Below are 24477 nucleotides of genomic sequence, written 5' to 3' on the forward strand. Positions count from 1 at the left end.
TTCAACACAGTACAAAGCAAGGAAACATTTATTTACTACACTCACACAGTAATGATCAAGCATCCTCATGTTTGCCCAGATAGCTTAAAATAGCAAATATTCAGTCCCCACAAGAACTGTCTTCGGTTTTAAGCCAAGTCAAAGAATAGAAGGGAAACCCATTACTCGCTGAGCTTGGCAGTCAGGCACCATTCTCGGACCTGGCGCAAACATCAGCCCACATCAGCATTGCTTCTCCTCGGCTTCACTGCTTTACCAGGTAAGGAGCACAAGCTAAGGTTCTAACACCTTATCCAGACAAGTTTAACTAACTCTAAGATCACATGACTTGACAAGAAATATACAAATGTTGGTTAAGAACTTACCGTTCTGTCAATCATTTTAAAGAGTCCATGAAATATACATAGCAATATATTTGTAACCAGAAACTACACTAATTAGACACATCATTTAGTTTGTTAAGTTCTACCTGAAAACATGCCATTTTAAGTAAAATCCTAAAAACATAACTCTCAAGTTCTATGGTTAACAATCAAGTCCCACTAAAACAGCACAGATTTCCTTTCACAAGCGCAGGCCAGCAACAAGACAAACTGAAGTATGTCAGACAAACAGGTCCCCAAGTTCTTCTGAAGAACACCAAGGAGTTGTCAGAGAGGTTACACAGTGGCCTTGATCTTTATTTTTCTTTACCTGGGATTCTACAAATTCTGAAATTGATCAATAGATTTATCTTGTTAATAAACAGCACCAGTCGTGCCCACTGATACAATTCAAACCTGACTTTCTCAGTTCTCAAGTTTATTATGAAAACACTGCGGTGACTTGTGCAGTAACATCATCTTACAGGAGGGAAACAGTTCTGTTCAAAACAACTCACCAGGTTTTCTGACAGTAACAAAGAACAACGCGGGGCTGAGATTTGAGAAGGGGAGAAACTGAGTGCAGACAAATCATACAATTAAATTAATGGTATCCCTGAAAGAAACACAACAAGAGGGGAGGCCTTGGTACTTATTTAAAAATGTTCATTAAGCTCCAATGATTGTTTGCTATCCTCATCTACAGTCATGCTGAGTAAGCTACAGCTAAGTGAAGTCAACTGGACTCACAGGTGTTAATGTTTACATCCTATATCTGCAGTCTCTCAAGAAAGCAAAAGTAACTACAAATAGCGCTATGCCAGAAACTGGATTCTTGACCAACAATGTCGCGTCAGCATGCAATGAACTGGTTCATTCTAAAGTGGTCACGGCTGTTGATGACAAGAGGCTTTGTATTTTATATGGCACATCTTTTGGTCCGTGTGAAAACAAGTTTTTGAATGTTAACTATTTTCTGACACTTTGGAGTTACTGTTGCTCTTCCCATTTCCATTAGGTCGATATACGGTTCATGGCAATACTGTACAAGTTTACATTTTCATTACAGGAAGTAGTCTGGGGTACGACGAGTGACATGTGGCTCGCCTCTACGAGGTGCTGGGTCAAACTGCAAGCTGAAAAACAAGGAAGACTCAGTGTTTCTACTCCAGAAGATACCATGTAGTTAACAAAACTAACATCTTCAACTTTCAAATTTTATTCACCATCCAACTTCAGTACATTTTAAAAGAATAGAACCCAACTTTAATAGACTTAGGTATATTGGGACACAGCTCTAACATTAGCACTTGTAAAAACTGAGGCAAGAAAATCACAGTTCTAGACCAGCTTGGGCTACAAACATATGGTTAGTTTTAGCTGTTAACCAGACACAAGAGAACCATTACCTGGGAACAGTTCTAACTGAGGACTAGACTTATTTATATAAATCAGGTTGACCTGTGAGCATGTCTGTGAAAGACCATCTTAATTGATGTAGGAACACCACGCCCACCGTGGCTCTTACCATTCCCTAGGCAGAGAGCCCTCATCTGTTTAAGAATGGAGAAAGCTAATTGAACATAAGCAGTAAGCAAGGGCCCACACACTTCTCTCTGCTTTGTTTTATTTGAGTCATGGCTTCTTGATAGAGCCCCTGAAACTGTCTATATAGACCAAGCTGGCCTCTAACTCAGAGCTCCTCCTGCCTCTGGTGGAAGGTAACATTACATCTAGACTGTAGATGTTATTTGAGGAGCTGCTTCTAGTTCCTGCCTCAACCCCCCTCAATGGTGGACTATAAATTAGGACTATAGGTTCAACAACTGCCCCACTACCCCTATGTTGTCTTTGGACACTGAATTTTATCACATCAAAAGGAAAGTAGTCAAGGATATCCTACTCTTTGCAAGCTTCTTGTCCTTGCCACAGTCTCCCAGTTTTGCACTTGGGTTATAACTGTACTTTAGTCACACATTGGGGCCCCTTCTATATTAAGATCACTTAAATGTCTGGCTCATTGATCTGACTTCTCATCAAAATATACTTTACTAGCTCTGTAGTAAAAATATGCATTCAAAAGTTTAAGATGAAGCCGGGCGTGGTGGCGCACGCCTTTAATTCCAGTACTTGGGAGGCAGAGGCAGGCGAATTTCTGAGTTCGAGGCCAGCCTGGTCTACAGTGTGAGTTCCAGGACAGCCAGGGCTACACAGAGAAACCCTGTCTTGAAAAACAAAAAAACAAACAAAAAGTTGAAGATGAGCATAGCGTCACAGGTCTTTAGTCCCAGCACTTGGGAGACAGGTGGATCTCTGTGAGTTCAAGGCCAGCCTGGTCTACACAGCAAATTCCAGGACAATCAGAGCTATATGGTGAGACTCTGTTTCAAACAAACAAAACAAGAAATTGAAGACCTAGTAACTCATACCAGTTATTAATACCAAATAAGAGACGCTGGTGCTAGTTTCTATTATGTGTAGTTTCATTCCCACAAAAAGTTAGTCAAAAGTCAACCTGTGCTTTGGTTTAAGCAGAGCTGGACAACACAAATCTAGCTCAGAGTAGATACTTACAAAGAATACTTAAGAGTGTCGTCAAGTTCCATGATTGCAGCTTGGTTACCACAACGATAGCAATAGTTTGGAGCACTGAAAATTGTTACTACATTCCGGTCATGGCACCAGTTATATCCCTGGAAAAAAGAGGCAGGAAAAAAAAACCTTATTTACTTACCTACCTACATAAATTGAACCCATTAAAACAGAAAAATACATTAAGATAGAAAAACTCCAAAGGGGTTAATTTTCTGTATTTCGCATAACCTATAAAATGTACATGAACAATGTGTTGCTAAAACAAAACAAAATACTTTTGTTTGTTTGTTTTTGGGGTTTTTTTTTAGACAGGGCTTCTCTGTGTAGCCAAAAAAACACTTCTTTATAAAAAGATTTATTTACTTGTTTTATGTAAGTACACTGTTGCGATCTTCAGACACACCAGCAGAGGGCATCAAATCTCATTACAGATAGTTGTGAGCTACCATGTGGTTGCTGGGAATTGAACTCAGGACCTCTGGAAGAGCAGTCAGTGCTCTTAACTGCTGAGCCAGCTCTCCAGCACTGTTTTTATTTTGTCTTAAGCATTGAAAAACAAGCCTGGCATGGTGGCACACACTTTTAATCCCAGGAGGCAGAGGCAGGTGAATCTACATGGAGCCTAATCTACATGGAGAATAGCCTAATCTACATGGAGAACATATCCCGAAAAAAAACCCAACCAACCAACCAAATCAACTTAAATATTACCCATCACCAAATGTAGATACTGTCTTTCACTGACATGACCTTGTGATGGTTTGTGTATGCTTGGCCCAGGAACTGGCACTATTATGTGTGGCCCTCTTGGAGTAGGTGTGGGCTATAAGATCTCATCCTAGCTTCCTGGAAGCCAGTATTCTGCTAGCAGCCTTCAGATGAAGATGTAGAACTCTGAGCTCCTCCTGCACCATGCCTGCCTGGATGTTACCATGTTCCTGCCTTGATGATAATAGACTGAACCTCTGAATCTGTAATCCAGCCTCAATTAAATGTCCTTATAAGAGTTGCCTTGGTCATGATGTCTGTCTGTTCACAGCAGTAAAGCACTAAGACAGACCTTAAACTTGATTTTAAAATGAACTATTTTTGGGGTCTCACCGTACAGTCTAGGCTAGTCTGGATTACAGTTTAGCTGCCGCCTAAATAACCAACCAACCAGCACACTAGCTAATGAACTAATGAGGCATGCACCACTGTGCTTGGCTGACCCTCAGTACTGATAACAAACTCTTGTAGAAGAGATTGCCCACTGCCATAGTTTGAACGTTCCATGTTCTCATTCTCAAAGTATGGTAGTCAATGTTTTAAGATAAGAACCCTACCAGAGGAAAGGCTTCTTTCAAATCACCTACAAGCCAGTTATCTAAAGGGCATCAACATTTTGATGTTTCTTTCTTTTCCTATAAAGAAACAAACTAGATAATGTGAAATAAACCACTGCAATATATTATACCCTTCTTCAATCGCTCTGCATCTTCATCCTTTCATCATTAATCCCAAGTCCCTCCGAGTCATTAAGTGGATGCCCACTATCAGCCATGGATCTGACTTTCCTCTGACTGTCCATCTACTGAAGAAGAGGGTTTAGCTCCCATGGCAGACTCTATAGGAATAAAGGACATCTTGCTGACAGCATCAGTGTCAAACTCCTTTCCTTCAGTTACTACAGTTAGTTTGACAGGTTTCAAGAAAAGAACATACCTCCATCACCAGCTGGTGAGCTCTGGACACCAACGTGAGGCCATTGGCATGATTAAATGTCTCAGAAATATCTTGGCCAAAGGTATAACCAGCTCCCCGAGGAGATATCCCCCAGCCACCACGGTCATCTGGATCTGACCACAGCAAGTCACACATTGGACCCTAAAAAGCAGGTACAAATTATAAACTGACTTCCAAATGTGGAATTCTTCATTTGATAATGCACCAGAAGCAACACTCTACAAACATCACATTCTTAGTGTGTGTGCTGAACACAGCCTGAATTTTGCAGTTAAGGTATCTCTGAAATGAAAATCAATTCCCACAAGGCACGCTGCGCTCAGTAACTTGCCCCATCTGCCCGTGTATCTGAGTTTTATTATTAGACAGATGGGCTAGTAGTGACGACCAGGAAGGCTTCTAAACTTCTAGTGAGCAATGGTAAGGGGCTCATGTCATTTCATTTTGAAACCTGAGTGGACATATGATAAATTATGCTACAGCTAAACAATTTTTGTTTTTCCTAGAGAGTTTCTGAGAATTTATCAGTCATACCTCATGAGGAACTTCTTGTAGGCGATCAAGTGCGCGGATGTGATCCAGTGTGTCTATGGATGGTGACAGCCCACCATGTAGACAGAAGATCTAAAAACATTGATTACAAATGGTAATTCTATCTAAGAGAAACTACAATCTCTGGACGACACATTAGACAGGAACTGACACCACTTAGCCACATTAGTTCCAGGCTCTCTGTTTCAATGAGGATGGACTCGGAATAACTGGCTATTGTTCTGACCTAATACCAACTACAGAGTATCTATCTATTCTTGTTCCTGACCAACCACCATCACTGAGGTACCTTCTAAAAAGTGTTTTTCTAGCTTACCCACAGTCCCTCCAGAGACTGATGGTCACCCTCACACTCAGGACTGGTAAACAATCCCCCCTTCCATCTCCCAGACCCCTCTACAAAGACCCCCCAAAGCTGAATAGTTACATTTTCTACCCCATGATCTTATCTTGACACTTCAGCACACAGAAAAGAACTTATCAGTATTTACTAAAATGTATCCCCAAATGGAAAATCAGTTCCTACTAAACACCAAGAAAACAATTATTGGAAACAGGAAGAAACCCAGAAGTGAGTTTTATGGTACACACACCTGCCCATCCACCAAGGCAGTGAGAGGAAGATAGTCAAAAAGGTCTGTGAAGTATTTCCAAACATTTGCATTTCCGTATTTCCTTAAACACTCATCGTAGAACCCATAAACCTGTGTGATCTGTCTGCTCTCGTGATTCCCTCGGAGTATGGTGATACGCTCTCGGTAACGAACCTAAAAAAAACGAACAACAGATGCTAGCTCTTTCCAAAAAAAAAAAAAAAGCAATAGACACTTCATAGAACTTTCTATAGGTAAATCCAGAGTTCCAACTGAGAGAAGGAGGGGCTGAGAGTGCACATCTCTAAACTTCAATGAACTGAAATTAGATGATAAACTTTTTAAAACTGTTGTTGCTGTTTTTCAAGAGTGGGTTTCTCTGTGTAGCCCTGGCTGTTCTTCAGCTCAGGGAGATCCACCTGCCTCTGCCTCTTGAGCTCTGAGATTAAAGGCATGCGCTACCACAGCCTGATGATTATAAACATTTTTAATTAAAGGTTTATAAAATGCTTACCAATATCATCTCAATTAAGACCAACCCCCCTGCACCATCTTGTGTGAAATAAAAATCATACTTTTTTCTGACCTTTACTAAATTTAGTTATGCAACAACTACCATAACTCAGTTTTAGAGTCTTGCCAAGATTCCTTCTCTATCTGCAATGACCCCACTCTCCCAGCCTGACAACCACTCATTTATTTCTGTCTTGAGAATGACTTTTCTAGAAATTTAATGTAAGTGAAAACTTACAAAACATAGTTTCTTGTGCTCCATATTCCTTGGAACGCTAGCTATCCTGAGTCACCATGCTACAGCACAGTTGAGGGTGTGCTCCTTTCACAGCTGCACACTAGCATTGGGGGGCCACACCCCATGGTTCCTGCATCTGCTCCACTTTTCCTGTTTCTTAGTTACTGAGCTCACCTGCTCACGTGCTTTCATTTCTCTTGAACATATTCCTAGAATGTAGCTATTGGGCTACATGATCGATTTATATGTAACTTCATCAATTCTTTAAAGTGGCAAACTCATTTCACATTCTTTTTTTTTTTTAATGGTTTTAGAGCTTTATTGTAGAAAGGCAGAAAGAAAGAGAGAAGGTAGAAAGAAAGAGAGAGGCCGGCTATGGCCACGTGGAGAGAGGGGAGAAGGAAGAGAGAGAAGGAGGGCTAGAGATGAGAGTAAGAAAGGTGAGAGCTTAAAAGCTTATTTCACATTCTTGACAGGACACTTGGTATGGACTGTAGCCACTGTCTTAGTAACCGACATGAAGTTGGCACTTGTGACTTTAATGTAAGCTTTGTCTAATGACTGATGATGTTAAGCAGCCATGCTCTTACTAATCGTATACCCTCTAGTATGAAGTAGCCCTTCAGTACTTTGCCCATTTAAAATTAGATTATCGGTAGGCAACAGGGTAGCTTCCTGCTTGCCTCCTGTGGCCCTGACGCTGAAGCAGTTCAGGAGACGGCAGCAAGTTCTCCTCCTCTACAGACAGATTTTGTGAGCGTTTGCGAGCCATTAGGCAAGTTCCAAGTGATTCTGACCAAAAATACCTTCAGGACTGGGCAAGGGAAGAATTTAAAAGAAACAAAAGTGCCACAAGAGAGGATACAATCCGAATGATGATTACCCAAGGCAATATGCAGCTAAAGGAACTAGAAAGGACGCTTGCTTTAGCCAACTCGTAACTGAAAGATTTTCAGACCTCCATGTGTTTTGCACAGGCTCCAAGTCACTGTCACAGAACACCCAAAAAGGTGATAATCACTCTAATCAAGAATGTAAATGAAGCCAGGCATGGTGGCGCAAGCCTTTAGTCCCAGCACTCGGGAGGCGGAGGCAGGCGGTTTTCTGAGTTCAAGGCCAGCCTGGTCTACACAGTGAGTTCCAGGACAGCCAGGGCTATAAAGAGAAACCCTGTCTCGAAAATCCAAAAAGAATGTAAATGAAGGCGTGTTAAGATTCCACTACAGTCAGTGGCTGTAATAATTAAATGTGAACTAATGTCAAGATGAGAAATAAATAAACAAATAAATAAATAAAATTAGATTATCGAAGGTTAGGCATACTGGTCCATGTCTATAATCCTAGTATTTGGGAGAAGCAGAAGGATCAGTGTTTGAGGTTTCTTACAGCCTGATCCTGTCTCAAGAAATCTGTCTTGACATGGCTCTTGGCTCTACGTGCTAGTAATCCTAACAGTAAAAGACTCAACTGAGCCGGCAGTGCTGGCGCACGCCTTTAATCCCAGCACTTGGGAGGCAGAGGCAGGCAGATTTCTGAGTTGGAGGCCAGCCTGGTCTACAGAGTGAGTTCTAGGATAGCTAGGGCTACACAGAGAAACCCTGTCTCCAAAGCCCCCCCCCCCCCAAAAGACTGCAATCGACTTGAGGGTAGCCTTGGCTTATAACAATGGAAACAAACAACACTCCCCAGAACCACCACACAACCACAATAAAAATAAGACCTATCTTATGAGATGACTGACAGCAAAGGTGCCTGTCACCAAGTCTGATTTTAAAATTACATTTCATTTATTGTGAGTGCACGGATGTGTCCTCTCATTTCATCCATGTGGGTTCCAGTGCTCAAATTCAGGTCATCGGGTTTAGTGGTAACTGTCTTTTACTCACTATGTCATCTCACTGGCCCAAGATAGCCCAAGTCATAAGACACAATATGGCTACATTTTATCTGTTATCTGCCAGTTTGATCTCTAGGACCCATATGGTGGAAGGAGATGACTACAAGACATATTTAGTGGTATGCTTGTACCCACACAGTGTTACACAAAATTAACAAGCAACTGCAAAAATGTTTTAAATTTGAAGTAAGGCTATAGCTCAGTGATGAATCTGTGCTGGCATGCAAGAGGCTGAGTTCAATATGAAGCACCAAGAATACAACAATTTGAACAATTGTTTTTATAAACTTTGCTACATTTTTTTAGAGAATAGAAAATCTTAGTTTTAATACATTAAATTTTCTTGGTTTTTATGAATTTTTGAGGCAAGGTTTTATACATCCAATGCTAACCTAGAACTGTCCCTCCATCTCCTGAATGTTAGAATTACAAGCCTGTATAATCCATCACATACTTACACTGTGCTGGGATCAAATCCAGGGTTTCTTGCATGCTACCCAAACACTATAGACACTAGGCTGCATTCCCTGGATCATCGTTCCCTGAACACAGCTAAGAAGTCTGACCTAACCAAGAGCATAGATATTCTTTTCTCCTAGACTTATAACCTCTGCTATTCAGTGAAGCCATGGATCTATTTTGATACATTTGTTCAGACACCACTTGAGAAAGGACGACCTTTCCCACATTATTCATTGGTAAGGTGCCATTAGTCTCGAGCCCATACACTACAAGGGTGCTTGTCCTCCATGGTGTCTGTCAGCAGGGCTGGGGTTTTCTTCATTTATAGACAGCTGTTTTCTCCATGTGGTCTCCCATCTTCTTCCCTATGTTCATGTACACCTGAAGGCCAGAGGACAAACTTGGGTGTCATCCTCAGAAATGACCACCTACCTTCTTAAAGACAGTGTCTCATTGGCTAAGCTAGCTGAGCAGTGAGCATCACGAATTCCTGTTTCTACCTCCTTGGGGATGGAGTTATAGAGATGTACAGTCACGCTCTGCTGGACAGGGAATTGGGATTTGGGCTTATGACATTTAGGAAAACACGGTGCAATCTTAGTCCTTGGTACATGAATTCTGTTGTTTTTTTGAGGCAGGGTAGCATGGCATGGAGTCTTGGCTGGTGAGTGCTTTCTATCTTGGATTAGGCTATTGTTGAATTAAGAGATTCGCTAGCCTCTGCTTTGAAGTGCCCAGTAGTATTATAACCTCTTAAAGCAGCCCGCTCCTTCCAGGTGATGCCGAGCTACTAGCTTCTTTCCGGGTATCTGGAGTCACTACACAAACTGCCCACCATCTACTCTAAACTCTCCACTTGATAATTCTATGCAATGCAGATGCTAATTAAAGACAGCTCTGGCTGAAACTGCTTCTCTAATATTAGAAAATCACCAACAGCAAGTTTCTTGCTCAGAATATTTTGTGATAAAAATGAGAATGTTGTCTAGAAAAGAGGCAAAGCTCCCCCGTCCTGAGGTATAGCCAAGCAGCACTTAAGGACGGGTGCCTTAAATAAATAAATAATAAATCAATGCCATGGTGTGTCAGGGTGTACTCTTAACCTCTACATTTCAGACCTACAAACGACACCAAGGAATTCTAAAATTTGCTTCTTTTATTTATTATGTTTAAAGAAAAGGTTTTTACTGCATAAGCCAGGCTGGCCCCAACTCTCAAGCCTTTTTATCTCGGCCTTACCAGCATTGGGACTGCATCCTTCAGTTTTCATTTTAATCCTTACTAGGTGATGTGCAATGCCTGCAAGTTACTCCACGAGAAATAAACTACTGTTTAGGTATTTGCTCATCACTCTTGGACATTTAGATCAAATTCCTTTTCTAATATTAAAGACAACATATTTTCTTCACAGAAATCTGATCCTTTCCTCTTAATTCTTCCCCCTCAGTGAAATTCTCATAGAACTATCAAATGATATAAATAATTCAACATGGCTGGTTACATTCTCCTAATATGTCAAGGACGCTATATTACTTCGATAGCCAATGTACTAAACCAAAACTTCTACTTGACTGGTTTGCTAACATAGTGATGCACACCTTTAATCACAGCGCTATGAACTCTGAGTGAGGCTAGCCTGGTCTACATAGTGAGTTTCAGGACAGCCAGAGCTATGCATTGAGACTATGTCTCAAACAAAACAGAAGAGAACAAAACCCCTGAGATACCCCATTGCACTGTGTTCTGAATCATCTCCTAGCTCCAAATGCAGATGATGATTGACAGTCACATTATTTTGCAATCTTAACCGTGGAAATCTGTTCTAAAATTCAACATTCAGATGATTGTACCAAATGGAAAAGAACCTTTCAGATAGCTCTTACCCAGTTCAAAAGGCCCAAACAAAAAAAGTAAAATTACCTTAAGAGCTACAAGCAGTGTAACTGTTTCAACAGAGTAATATCCTCTGTCCACATAGTCTCCCATAAACAGGTAATTTGTATCTGGTGATTTACCACCAATTCTAAAGAGTTCCATGAGATCATGAAATTGCCCATGTACATCTCCACACACAGTGACTGGACATCGAACCTCTTGAACGTTGGATTCTTTTGTCAGGATTTCTTTAGCCTACAGATAAAGAAAAAAATAAAGCAATACATTCAGCATTAAACAGCACCAACAAAGATGCTTTTGATCAAGAAGTAGAACCTTGAACAAAATATGAAACCATAGGCATTTGCAACTCAAGACTGATATTAACATTTTAAATTATATATATTTATGAATATTTAAAGGTTTATTTATTTTATCTATGAGCAAACTGTGGCTGTCTTCAGACACACCAGAAGAGGGCATGAGATCCCACTACAGATGATTGTGAGCCACCAGATGGTTTCTGAGAATTGAACTTAGGACCTCTGGAAGAACAGTTAGTGCTCTTAACTGTTGAGCTCTCTCTCTAGGGCCAACATTTTTAATTTTAAAAATTACACTTTGTGTATTTTGTGTGCATGTGTGCACATTCTATCCATGTGGGTTCTGGTAATCAAGTCCAGGTTCTCAGGTTTGCTGGCAAGGGACTTACTCAGTCATCTCAAGAGCCCACTGGTTTACTCTATCCATTAGCTACCTTATAGTGGACATCTAGAGAATACATACCAGGATGACATTCAATGACCAGCATCAATTTGTAAAGGCTATCAAATTTCCACCTCACTAGAATACTGAAGACATTAGTAACACCTACACAAGGTCAGTGATAATGAACAAGACCTGGACTGTAGAGATGACTCAGTGGGTAAGAGCATCGGCTGCTCTTTCAGGGTCAATTCTCAGCACCCAAATGGTGGCTCACATCTATTTGTACTTCCAGGTGATCCAATACCTATTCTGGCCTCTAACACAGCAGTGGCACAGAGAACACAGACAGGTAAGTAAATTAATTTAAGAGGGTGGAAAAAGAGCATCTAATGCTACCTCCTCGGGCTTTGAGGTTTCTTAGTCTTGTTTTTTTTTTTTTTTTGGAGGTTAAGACATTTAACTCCCCTCGCCCCATTTCATCTATTTCTTTATAAAGAAATATCAAGTTCCTGAGCTGGACAGATGGATCAGCAGGGTTAAGAGCACTGACTGCTCTGTTCCAGAGGTCCGGGGTTCAATTCCCAGCAACCACATGGTGGCTCACAACCATCTATAATGGGATCCAGTGCCCTCATCTGGTGTGTCTGAAGACAGCTACAGTATACTCATACATTAAAAAAATCATTTTTTTTTCTTAGAATGTAGCATACATGCATTCTAGGCTGTGTTTAGAAACTATCATTTAGTCAACAGACAGCTATGTATGCTAAAAATGTATACTAGAAGACAATTATTTGCTATGCCATCTGAGTGACTCCACCCTGTGCTAGACACTGGACACTGGTATGTGAAAACAGGTCATTCCCACGGCAAAGGAGAAGAGAAAGGCTGTAATTAAGTAAGGAGAAAAAGAGAACAGACTAAATGAACAAAGACTTAAAGTATGAGGAAGGAAAAGCAGACCATTTTAATTAGATACACGACCAATTGTCCATACTGAAATTCAACTAGCCTGTAATCCCAGCATTGAGGGCTAGTCTGGACAATTACATATAGAGATCCTCTCTCAAAAGAAACACCTGCCCCCACATAGAGAACAAAGATGATGCCTACTGGTAACAATGTAATATTACCACAATTTAAGATGAAGGCAACTTTAGCTCCACATTTGAAATGCCAGTCTCTATGCTTTAAAAAAGCCGGAATCTTTGAAAATAAGAGTCTGTGTCAGTAACACTGAAGTACCCTCTCACATCTACTCATGCTGTCCTAAGTACAACCATGTTGAAGAATCACTATTTTTTATTCTCCAAAGACTTTGGGGAGCCTATTTCTAGACATCCTCCAAGATTAGAAGAATATTTTCAGTTTAAAGGGCTGGAAGATGGCTCAGTAATGGTTAAAGATCACCGGCTGCTCTTCTAAGACCTGAATTTAATTCCCAGAATCCACATGGCAGCTTACAAGACATAGACACTTAGAGCTTAATCAGATCCTCTGGAAGAGCAACAAGTGTGGTTGTTGTTGGTTTCTGGTTTTTGGTTTTTTGGTTTTTCGAGACAGGGTTTCTCTGTATAGCCCTGGCTATCCTAGAACTCACTCTGTAGACCAGGCTGGCCTGGAACTCAGAAATCCGCCTGCCTCTGCCTCCCGAGTGCTGGAACTAAAGGTGTGCCACCAGCTGCTGCTGAGCCATCTCTTCAGTTCCAGGATACACAAAAACAAAAAAGCAAGCTTACAAAGAACTGGTTTTGTATGTACTTTATGATTTTGTCTCAATGTATCAACACTAAGATAATTACTACACCAAAATAAGTTACTTTAAATGCCAAGACAATAAAGGCTGTAGATGTTAGATTATTGTGCAACTAGGAAAACTAAGAGACAAGGCTGGCCAAGAACCTTCATGACCTTTTAAACCTTTTAAATCTTTACACTATTTATTTATTTTTATTTTTTGAGACAGGGTTTCTCTGTGTAGCCCTTGGCTGTCCTGAAACTCCCTCTGTAGACTAACTAGGCTGGCTTTAAACTCAGAGATCCGCCTGCTTCTGCCTCCTGAGTGGTGGGATTAAAGGTATGCTCCATCACCTGGTAGTTTTATTTGTTTTTTAAGTCAAGGTCTCTCTCTCTCTCTCTCTCTCTCTCTCTCTCTCTCCTCCCCCTCTTCTTTCTCTCTCTCTCTCTCTCCTCCCCCTCTTCTTCTCTCTCTCTCTCTCTCTGTATACTAGGTTGGCCTCTCCTCCCCTCCTCCTCCTCCTCCTTTCTCTGTCTCTGTCTGTCTGTCTCTCTCCCCCCACCCCCCTGTATACGAGTCTGGCCAATACAGCCTTTGCCCAGTACTGAGATTGAGAGTAAGCACTACCTCAGCCAACCTCTACCAACCTTTAATGGAACTGTATGTAGGCCTTCATCAACCTGCTTTCAAAGTTATCCAACTCTTTAATGTGATAGGTCCATTTTCATACTGACATTTTTACTCTTGTACCCAAACAAAAGAAAACATTTTTAAAATTATCACATCTATGTAGTGGGAGCAGAGGGGGGGAAGACACACCTGTGAACCATGGTATGCATGCATTCAACACTCAATTTATGGAAGTAAATCTCTCTTCCCATCATGTGGGGCCTGGAAATCAAACTTAGGCCATCAGATTCGGTTACTAACACCTTAACTAACCACTGAGCCACCTCACTGACTTCCCTTTTGCTTCCACCAAAACATTTTGCTCAGGCTGGTTGTGGTAACGCAGACCTTTGATATCAGCACTTGAGGGAGAGGCAGATGGATCTCTGTGATTCTGGTCTGCTTAAGTGTTCCAGGATAGTCAGAGCTACACTGTAGAGACCCCATCTGGAAAAACAAAAGCCCAGCCTTCAAATTTCTCTGCTGATGCAACACTTAACAAAGCCGGGCGTGGTGGCGCACGCCTTTAATCCCAGCACTCGGGAGGCAGAGGCAGGCGGATTTCTGAGTTCGAGGCCAGCCTGGTCTACAAAGTGAGTGCCAGGACAGCCAGGGCTACACAGAGAAACCCTGTCTCGAAAAACCAAAAAAAAAAAAAAAAAAAAAAAAAAAAAAAAAAAAAAATGTTAATTCTAACATTTGGAAGGCAGGGGCAGGCAAATTTCTGAGCCTCAGAACAGCTAGGGCTAGTTTTGCCATTTCTAGTTAACTTATACTATAGAAAAGAAAAGCTACACTCTTTGCTAAATACTTAGTTGAGGACTGGAAAGATGGCTCTGTGGTTTAGAAAGGCAGTGCTGAGATAGATATCCACAGCTATGCCTGTTTCTCACCTTCCCTATATTCCAGCAGTCTATGAAGATATAGTTTCTATAGGGAGCCAAACACCCTCAGATGGCCCCAAAGAAGCAAGCGTGCACAGTAGACCACCATCATCAAGTTCTCCTTAACCACGGAATCAGCCAAAAAGACAGAGAAGACAACACTGTACTCGTTATGGATGTTAAGGCCCAAATAAGCAGATCTGAAAACAAGAGGCAAAACCAGCCCAAGCCCCCACCAAGGGAAGGCTATGCTCAGTTGCCTCCCGACCACATGCTCTCGTGTTGGACTGAGATCATCTCAATGGAGCTCAGTTGATTACCTTTAAGCAGACTCTGTTTTCCAACCATTAAAAAACGACAACAACAAAAAAAGGTAGAGACTAAGTGGTTGCAAATGTCTGGTATTTTGGAAATAAGAGGCAGGAGGATGAGGAATTCAAGGCTGTCCTTAGGTTTAATCCTAGCACTTGGGAAAAGGAGGTGGATCTGAGTTCCAGGACAGCCAGGAAGAAACCTTGTCTCAAAAATCAAACTAGACCAAAAAATTATTTCAGAAACAAAAAACAAACCACTGCATCACATAGCAGGTATCTTGATACTTAAGGTGTGTGTGCCCAAGCAAAACAAAGCCCTTGTTTCCAATACTGACTCAATCATTTAATGTTCATTTTTGGTTCTATTTAAATAAATCATAAAACCAGAGACACTGAACTCATAGAGGAGAAAGTGGGGGAAAGCCTCAAAGATATGGGCACAGGGGAAAATTCCTGAACAGAACAGCAATGGCTTGTGCTATAAGATCGAGAATCAACAAATGGGACCTCATAAAATTGCAAAGCTTCTGTAAGGCAAAAGACACCGTCAATAAGACAAAAAGACCACCAACAGATTGGGAAAGGATCTTTACCAATCCTAAATCAGATAGGGGACTAATATCCAATATATACAAAGAACTCAAGAAGCTGGACTCTAGAAAATCAAATAGCCCTATTAAAAAATGGGGTACAGAGCTAAACAAAGAATTCTCAACTGAGGAATACCAAGTGGCTAAGAAGCACCTGAAAAAATTTTCAGCATCCTTAATCATCAGGGAAATGCAAATCAAAACAACCCTGAGATTCCACCTCACCCCAATCAGAATGGCTAAGCTCAAAAATTCAGGTGATAGCAGATGCTGGCGAGGATGTGGAGAAAGAGGAACACTCCTCCATTGCTGGTGGGATTGCAAGCTTGTACAACCACTCTGGAAATCAGTCTGGTAGTTCCTCAGAAAATTGGACATAGTACTACCGGAGGATCCCGCAATACCTCTCCTGGGCATATACCCAGAAAATGTTCCAACTGGTAAGAAGGACACATGCTCCACTATGTTCATAGCAGCCTTATTTATAAAAGCCAGAAGGTGTAGGAGAACATACCTGATTTTGTAAATCCAGCTCTCATGAGACAAAAACAGCGAACAGTAAGACCCTGTCTGCTAACAAACCCATTCAAAACAAACAAATAATATAAACAAAAAAGTGCTCCAAGCAGGTCTTTACTGAGGGAAATTCGATGCAGCACATTGGATGATCAATAATATGCTTTATTATAGACATACTGTATTTCACAAATTCTGCCCTTGGGTAGTCTCTGGAAGTAGACATTAACCATCAATCATCTTATATAAAAAAGCTAATGTTAGTTTTAATGTTTCTTGTCAGGGCAAGATGGCTCAGCAGGTAAAGGCTTTTGCTGCCAAGCCCAACAAACAATTCAATCTCTGGGCCCCTCTTGGCAGTAACAGAAAACCAACTTCCATGGTCAGTGACCTATAAGAAAATTTTCTTTCTTTCTTGGTTCCAAGTGCTGTGCATCACCACATGGCTGAAACTTTACTATTATTAATTAGAGTGAAAAGTTAAACTAATAAGTCTGTGTAGAGTTATGCCATGAAGACAAAATTCAGCAGTGAAGGCCTAAGGGGTTGGTCAAGGGACTATAAAACAGAAGCGTGGCCAACTCTGCAGATCCTTTGTGAACTCAACTTCCCAAGTACCCTTATCCAGGTAAACTGCTGGCCAGTCTAGAGCCAAAGCCTTTTTGCTCTGCCCAAATATAAGGGTAAGAATTACCATCTGAAGGATAATCATTAACCAGGAAACATAAAAATATGGACTTAAAAATGCCATCTACACTAGAATTGACTGAAACAGGAAGGAGGGGATGGAGGAGGAGCTGGGCATCTAGTTCACAAATACCAGAACGCAGAAACATACTCTCTCTACTGTGTTCACCCTTCCAAATACACAGCCCCACTTTATAAACAGGTAAAACATGGCTGGAGAGATGGCTCAGCACTGACTGCTCTTTCAGAAGTCCTGAGTTCTATTCCCAGCAAGCACATGGTTGTTCACAATCATCTGTAAAGGGATCCGATGCCCTCTTCTGGTGTGTCTGAAGGCAACCACAGCATACTCGCATACATAAAATAAACAAATTTAAAAATAAATAAGCAAACAAACAAATAAATAAATGAAAAACCACTGTACTGTGAAGAAAATGAAGCTGTTAATCCCAGATTGTTCAACAGTAACCTCTCACCCCCATAACTGGCAGCTAGAGAGCTCTCCCTTCTTTAGCCTACCCTACTCCTATAAAGAAAGCTATTTAAAACAATGACACCACCAACAAAACATCCCCCTCCTAACCCAGTCCAGCTTAGTTAGAACTCTGGAGTAAAAGGGATGGCTTTCCCAAAGATGAATTTTTATTTTTTTAAAGGAAAAAAAGAAGAAGAAATAAGAGAAAGTCACAGTAGCAACAAAGTGCTGGTCCCCTTAGTGCCCTTAAGACTCAACTCTCAATTCAGTGCTTATTTTCTACACACTAAAAAGACACTTCACTGTTAACTCTGACATGACAAATGTTGACTTACTAGACTGAATATAGAAATGAATGTTGTCTCACTCATTCCTACAGGATGGGTCACTCCCTCTTTCTGTGGCTGGGCTTCGTGCCAGCCAGGCAGGTGGTATATGGCCGAACTATAAATCCCGAACTAGCTTTCTCTTCACTTATTTTGAGACAGAGTCTCAAAACTATGTGGCTAGTTTTGAACATGCAATCAATCCTTCTGCCTCAACCTCTGAATAGCTGAGACTCCATACACTACCAGGTCTGGTTTCCAGGGCCCATCATTCTTGCCACTACACAACATTCACCTTTACTTAAGCAGAGAATTACAAACCATCATCAGAGAACAAGGAGGACCTAGGAATCAGCACGAGAATATACTTCTCATTCAGTTAATCCAAGATGCAATCCCACTCTATGCCAGGCACACACAGAACAAACTCAGGCGTGTGGAGGCTTCAGAAATTAAAAGAACAGCATTTTATAAATACCTGGCAACAACAACAACAACAAAATCACCTACCTTTATTAGAATTTTTTTTTTGTTTTTTTGTTTTTTTGTTTTTTCGAGACAGGGTTTCTCTGTGTAGCCCTGGCTGTCCTGGCACTCACTTTGTAGACCAGGCTGGCCTCGAACTCAGAAATCCGCCTGCCTCTGCCTCCCGAGTGCTGGGATTAAAGGCGTGCGCCACCACGCCCGGCTTATTAGAATGTTTTAAATGACCTGTCATTTTCATCACACCTGTCTTATTTGAGGGACAAATGAAGTTAGCCACATGAAAATGAAAGAATCACTGTTTCCAAGAGTGGGACAACCCCATCTGATTGGTATGAATGGACCTGGCAGCAGCAGCAGCAGGAAGACAATGCTTCAGGCTACAGAATCACCAAGCACAGTCCATGCTGCCCAATCCACATGCGCTTTTCATCATTACTACCTCAACAGGGCTCTGAAAGCAAGACGGGGACGCTGGGATTAAAAGTCATTACCCCAAGTAACCTAACTCCAGCCCTCCATATCAGCCACTTAACCTTTCCAAGCCCTTGCTTTATATCTACAATCAACAACAGTGACTATGCCGAAGTATAATGAAAACATTCTAACATGTCCTTAATATTTTAACTACTGCTATGGAAACAGCCAAACAGCCTTTTAAATTAATAAATATATTACTTTATATAAGAACTTAATCTTGAGGGTGGGAGAGATGGCCCAGCAGTTTAGAGCACTATTTCTTGCAAAGGACCCGGGTTTTATGTCAAGTACCCACTTGGTGGCTAACAACCACCCACAATTCCAATCAGGACCAGGCAAGTACTTGGTGCACATAAATATACACAGGCAAACACCCATACACATAAAATAAATCTTAAAAAAAAGAATGTCATCTTGATCAAAAGTTTAGCTTAACAATGCGGTGGTGATGACATATGTTCTTAATCCCAGCACTTGAAAAAATCTTGAGTTCAAGGCCAGCCTGGTCTACAGAGTGAGTTCTAGAACAGCCAGGGCAACACAGAGAAACCTTGTCTCAAGAAAACAAAAAAATCAGCTTATCAAATCAATAACAAGCAGTTTCTTTTTTCCATTCTCAAGTAACAAATGTTTAAACTAAATGACATCATAATGTCTCTATTTATTTGACATTATGTCTGTATTAGATAGAGACAGGACCTCTCTAATGTAATCCTGGCTGTCCTCAAACTTGAGGATCTGCCTAACTCTTTCCCACGTCCTGGCTGACCCAGAGCTCACTATATAGATGAGACTGTCACAGAAGCCCATATGCCTTTGACTCTTGGCCATCCTCCTGCATGAGCTTCCAGAGTGCTGCGATTATAAGCATTTATGACCACACTCACCAAGCTGATAGTATTTACCTTTTTCCATCTGTCGATGGAACTGTGCCTCAGATGGAACCGCATGTGCTCACCCAAAACACCAAGGTCCCTAAATGGCAAGGTACATGTACACACAGTAAGCTTAGCTTGGGGAGAAACTTGGAGCCCATCTCTATTTTTAATGAGTCAGCAACAAAAAAACCATGTCACCACTGTTATGATCCTTTCTGTTTGCAAGCCACACTGCTATTGTTGACAAGGTATACAGAACAGAGGTCTCAGCTATTTAACCACAGTGAGCACTTGGGCTTATTTCTATCTTTACATAAGGGAAGCCTCTGATGCTATCATTCCTTCTTATGAGAGCATCAGAAAGAAGTTATCTTTTTTTTTTAAGATTTATTATATTATATGTAAGTACATTAACTGTCTTCAGACACTCCACAAGAGGGTGATAGACCTCATTACCGATGGCTGTGAGCCACCAAGTGGTTGCTGGGAATTGAACTCAGGACCTTCAGAAGAGCAGCCAGTGCTCCTAATCACTGAGCCATCTCTCCAGCCCCCAGAAGTTATCTTTAATGGGTGTAGTTCTTTAACAAGTACTACTAAATTGGTGAAAAACTCGGATTGGTTTCAAATTTTTTGTTAAAGCTGGAAATGGTGGCATATATCTCTAATTCCAGCATTCAGGACACTGAAGCAGGAAGATGGTGAGTTACAGAACACAGCTATCTCACAAATAAAATAAATGAAAAAATAAATGTTTAAAGGGCAATCTCACCAAAAGCAAATGTCGTTTTCATGTTGCCACTTAACTGGCAATAAAATATATTACAAGTGGGAAGTGGCATACCTTGTACAGGTACAAGGCAACCAATTCACTGTCTAAACATCTTAGTATTGTTTGTAAAGTTTACATAGTTACAAAAGTTAAATACAATTAAAAGCCAGGAAGTTGGATAACAATGTTCACCAAAGCAATCTATTTCAAGGAAACTTTAAAACAGATCTAAAAACTATTTATTTACTTTTTAGGGGGTGTGTGGGGGGGAGATAGTTTCACCTTGTAATTCTGTCTAGCCCCTGCTTCCCTAATGTGGGATCAAAGGATACACAACCATACCTGGCTTCAAGCACTACTGTTTATGTGGCTCTACAATGACAACTCGGCTACCAAGATGTCTCAGTGGGTAAGAGTCCATGCTGCTTTTACAGAGGATTAAAGCTGGCCTCCCAGCATCCAAGTCCAGTGGATTAAAACCACCAGGTTCCAGAAGATCCAGCACCCTCTCTGGCCTCCATGGCCACCTCCACATACATTTGCATACATAATACACACATACATACATTAAAAAGAGATCTAAGCTAATTAGCCTCATATCTGAGTTTCTGGAAGATGTGAAAATTCCTGAATGTGTTAAGCTTCAGTCCCCATCCCATCTCTGAATGTAGTATCTCTAACCGTCTTCCCAAAGCAAATCTACCTGATGGTCCATGTCCTACTTATTTCCATACGTTAGTTTCTTGTTGGTAATAATAAAGACACTCCAACAAGAATAACTCTGGGGAGCTAGTTTTGTTTTTCCATCCTGAGACAGGGTTTTTCCGTGTACCCCTTGCTATCTATCCTTAAACTTGATCTGTAGATCAGAGATCCCCCTGAATGCTAGAATTAAAGGGGCATATCACTATGCCTGGCTTCAAGACACATTTATTTTGGTTCACACTCCTAGTTCATCCCAGCAGGGAAGTCACAGCTGCAGGAATCTGAGAGAGGTGCTCATATCACCTCATGAGAAACTCAGCAATGAATGCATGTTCACACTGTAACATTTACTTGTGTGTGTACCTCAGAGGACAGCTTGAAGGAGTATGTTCTTTCTACCGTATAGCTCCTATAAGGAAGGGGTCAAACTCAGGTCATTTGGGGACCTTTACATAGGGAGCTCCCCCCACCCTTACACAATTGAGTACCCCTCCCTCCCAATCTAGGGAATGGTGCCATCCACAGTGGGTGTGTCTTCCCATCTCAACCTAAGAAGATGCTCCTAAAACATACTCACAAGCTGATCATACAGCCAACCTAATCTGCTCGGTAGACAATTTCTGAGACTTCCTATCCAGGTAACTCTACAGCAGCAGTTCTTTGGGGCCAGAATGACCCTTTCACAGGGTCACATATCAGGTATCCTGCACACTACTAGAGATTTACAATTCAAAACAGCAGCAAAATTACAGTTATGAGATAGCAACAAAATAGTTTTATGATTGGGGTCACCACAACATGAAGAACTGTATTAAAGGGTCACAGCATTAGGAAGGTTGAGAACCACTGCTCTAGAGTGTCAAGTTAACAATGCCATCCTAGTCTTTCCAACTAGATTAAAAGTCCCTTGAAAATATGTATAACGTATTCTTCATTGTGTTCTGGTTGCCTTCTTAAGAGCATGCAATCTTGGAGCATGTATTAACTATCTTTAAGTACAGAAACAAGGACCAAATAAACCGTTTACCTGAAACCGCCAGTTAACAATCGCGGCAGTTGGGAAACGAAAAGTAATGGTGTCCAGGTCTACCAAACAGTCCAATGAGTGGTACACAAATGACTAGTCATCCAATGCCCACATAAAGCCCTTCACTCCGAGTCAGCAATTAGAGACTAAGACCTGGCAAGATTTATTAAGTAATATTTAAAAGGCTTACTTCTAAACCTTAAAAATACCAACCTTGTTTGATGTGAGAGAAACAAAGATCAAAACACTAGAGATTCAAGTGGGGCGTGTTATAACACACAGACAGACAGACAGACACACATACACTCACATCATCCCAGCACTTGGGGAAGCAGAGACACAAGGAATGTCTGTCACAAGTTCAAAGCTACCCTGGCTCTACATAACCAGTACCAGGGCAGCCGGGGATACGTGGGATGGAAGGAAGGAGGGAAGGGATAAATCTACATTTGACTTAACCAAAATGGTTTTCAGCATTTTCTGAAAAACTGTGTCATCAGAAAATATTCAAACTCAAGAATCTCCTTTCTACACCAAGCCACAAAAGAATGAGCATCTTCTGTGCTCCAAAAATTCTTCCTGCTAACACAAATTACTAACATAATCCATAATTCTGCACTAAAATTAAATGTTAAATTAACTCTGAAAAGCTAAAATGAAGTGGAGACACATTTCTCTAACAGGAAATTGCATTAATTAAGACTTCAAGAATACAACATGAACAACTTGCTTCCCCAATTCTTGGAGAAAACCAATGGAATGAGATAACCTGAGATACCGAGTTATCACTTCGAGGAGTGGACTCAGCACCATGTCTGAAATAGAGAACTCGGTCAATACGGGGATTTCGACTGCTGATTGTAGCCACAAAAATACAATCCAAGAAACTTTTGCAACCAGAGAGGATAAAAAAATTGACTCTCTTCCCGTTTATGTTGCTCATTCAAAAATAAATGGCTCCACGCCAAGTACGTTACACACAGAAGGGTTTCACACTACCCAGTTTGAGTCAGCATATACATCATAAATTAATGTGACACTGGATTTCCAATCCCAAAGCTCTTCGTTGTAGTATGACTCACCAAATCCTCCATTTGTCCAACTAAGAAAACTTTATATTCCTCCCTTCAAACTACCACTATGACCTTCGTAGGAACTGGGTTAGCGACTCCCTTCATAATCGTTAAACACACACTTTAAACAGGGCTCCGGGGAAGCCGAGGCGTGGAGACCGACAGGAAAGCGAGGTGACCTTTCTATAGGCGCCTGGGTCTGGCCTACAAGCCCTGCTGTGGGGCACCCTGTGGGCAGCGCCCGCTCCACGAAGCAAGCCCGAGTGCAAGCGCAATGCTTTGACTCCATGAGTCCGGAACCCGTTCCCGGGCGCAAAGCCCAGCCAGTCCCTCGCCGGGCCACCGAGGGTCCCGGCCGCCCCGCTTCCCAGCGTCGGGCCGGGTCGGGCCCGGAGGCTCCGAAGCCCGGAGTCCGGCGCGCGGCGCCATTTTAGGCCGCGGTGGCGGCGCCATCCAATCAGCGCGCGGGAGGCGGGGGGCGCCGGGTCCCTCGCGAGTCGCCGCAGGCAGCGCCGGGCGCCGGGCTGCTAGGTTCGGGGGTCTGGCCTCCGTGCCGCCATGTTGCACGGTCCCCGCGGCCTCCTGATAGGCGGGCCCCGGGCAGAGGCCGCACCCGCGGCCGAGAGCAGCTCACCTTCTCGCAGAGGCTCTTGACCTGGGACTCGGAGAGCTGCTTGCACTCGTTCAGCTGCTCGATCCACTGGTCCAGCTCCTTGGTGAACAACTTCTCGTCCATGATGCCGTCCGCCCGAACCGGCTGCCGCTCCGCGCTGCTCCCGCGCCGCCGCCCGCACCCGGGCCACACGCACACGCCGCCGCCGCTCTCCCGGGGTGCTTCCTGCGGCCCCAGGCGGCTGCTGGGCGCTGGCGCCGGCCCGCTGGCTCGCTCCGCAGTGCTCGGCCGCCGGCCGCTGTGCCTCCTCCTCCGCTCGCCCTAGCTCGGGACTCGGCTTTCTGTAATGGCGGCCGCCCGGCGTGGTGACGTCACGCCGGCGTCAGGGAGCCGCGGGGAGGGCGACGGAGTGGGGCCGGGACCCAGAGCTGCGCACCGTGGAGCCCCGGCGCAGGCGCAGCGGAGCTGGCTGCCGAAGGAAGTGGCTTCGCTCTTGGGGCGTGGTCCTCCCGCTGGGAGGGCAGCGGGGGAAGGGAAGAAGCGAGTCCGAGCAAGCGCAGTGCTGGTTAATCCCGGCGCCCCAGGCTCCGCAGGGCGCCTGCGCGGACTCGGCGCATGAGCAGTCCGTGTAGGCGAGGTTTTTATTCCCTGTGACCTGGTGTTTCTGGAAGGCCACTGGATGATACCTCTCAGATGTGGTCTGGGCTCTGGCAGCCTGATGACTAAA

The 24477-nt window shown here is 42.6% G+C and overlaps 1 protein-coding gene and 1 pseudogene across 1 annotated transcript; one reads left to right on the forward strand and one right to left on the reverse strand.

The window, feature by feature from the left end:
* On the reverse strand, positions 1 to 24126 carry Ppp2ca (protein phosphatase 2 catalytic subunit alpha). The gene is made up of 7 exons (XM_021176874.3): positions 23772 to 24126; positions 10858 to 11067; positions 5828 to 6001; positions 5217 to 5306; positions 4662 to 4823; positions 2937 to 3055; positions 1 to 1498 (listed from the first exon to the last, which is right to left on the reverse strand). The coding sequence occupies exons 1-7, from the start codon at positions 23871 to 23873 to the stop codon at positions 1426 to 1428; spliced, it is 930 nt and encodes a 309-aa protein (XP_021032533.2). The 5' UTR covers positions 23874 to 24126; the 3' UTR covers positions 1 to 1425.
* On the forward strand, positions 7096 to 7636 carry LOC110306174 (LYR motif-containing protein 2 pseudogene; annotated as a pseudogene).
* Positions 24127 to 24477: the final 351 nt, after the last annotated feature.

The sequence above is a fragment of the Mus caroli genome, unplaced genomic scaffold (assembly GCF_978045245.1).
Source record: "Mus caroli unplaced genomic scaffold, Mus_caroli_1 scaffold_13, whole genome shotgun sequence".
NCBI classification, from domain to species: domain Eukaryota; kingdom Metazoa; phylum Chordata; class Mammalia; order Rodentia; family Muridae; genus Mus; species Mus caroli.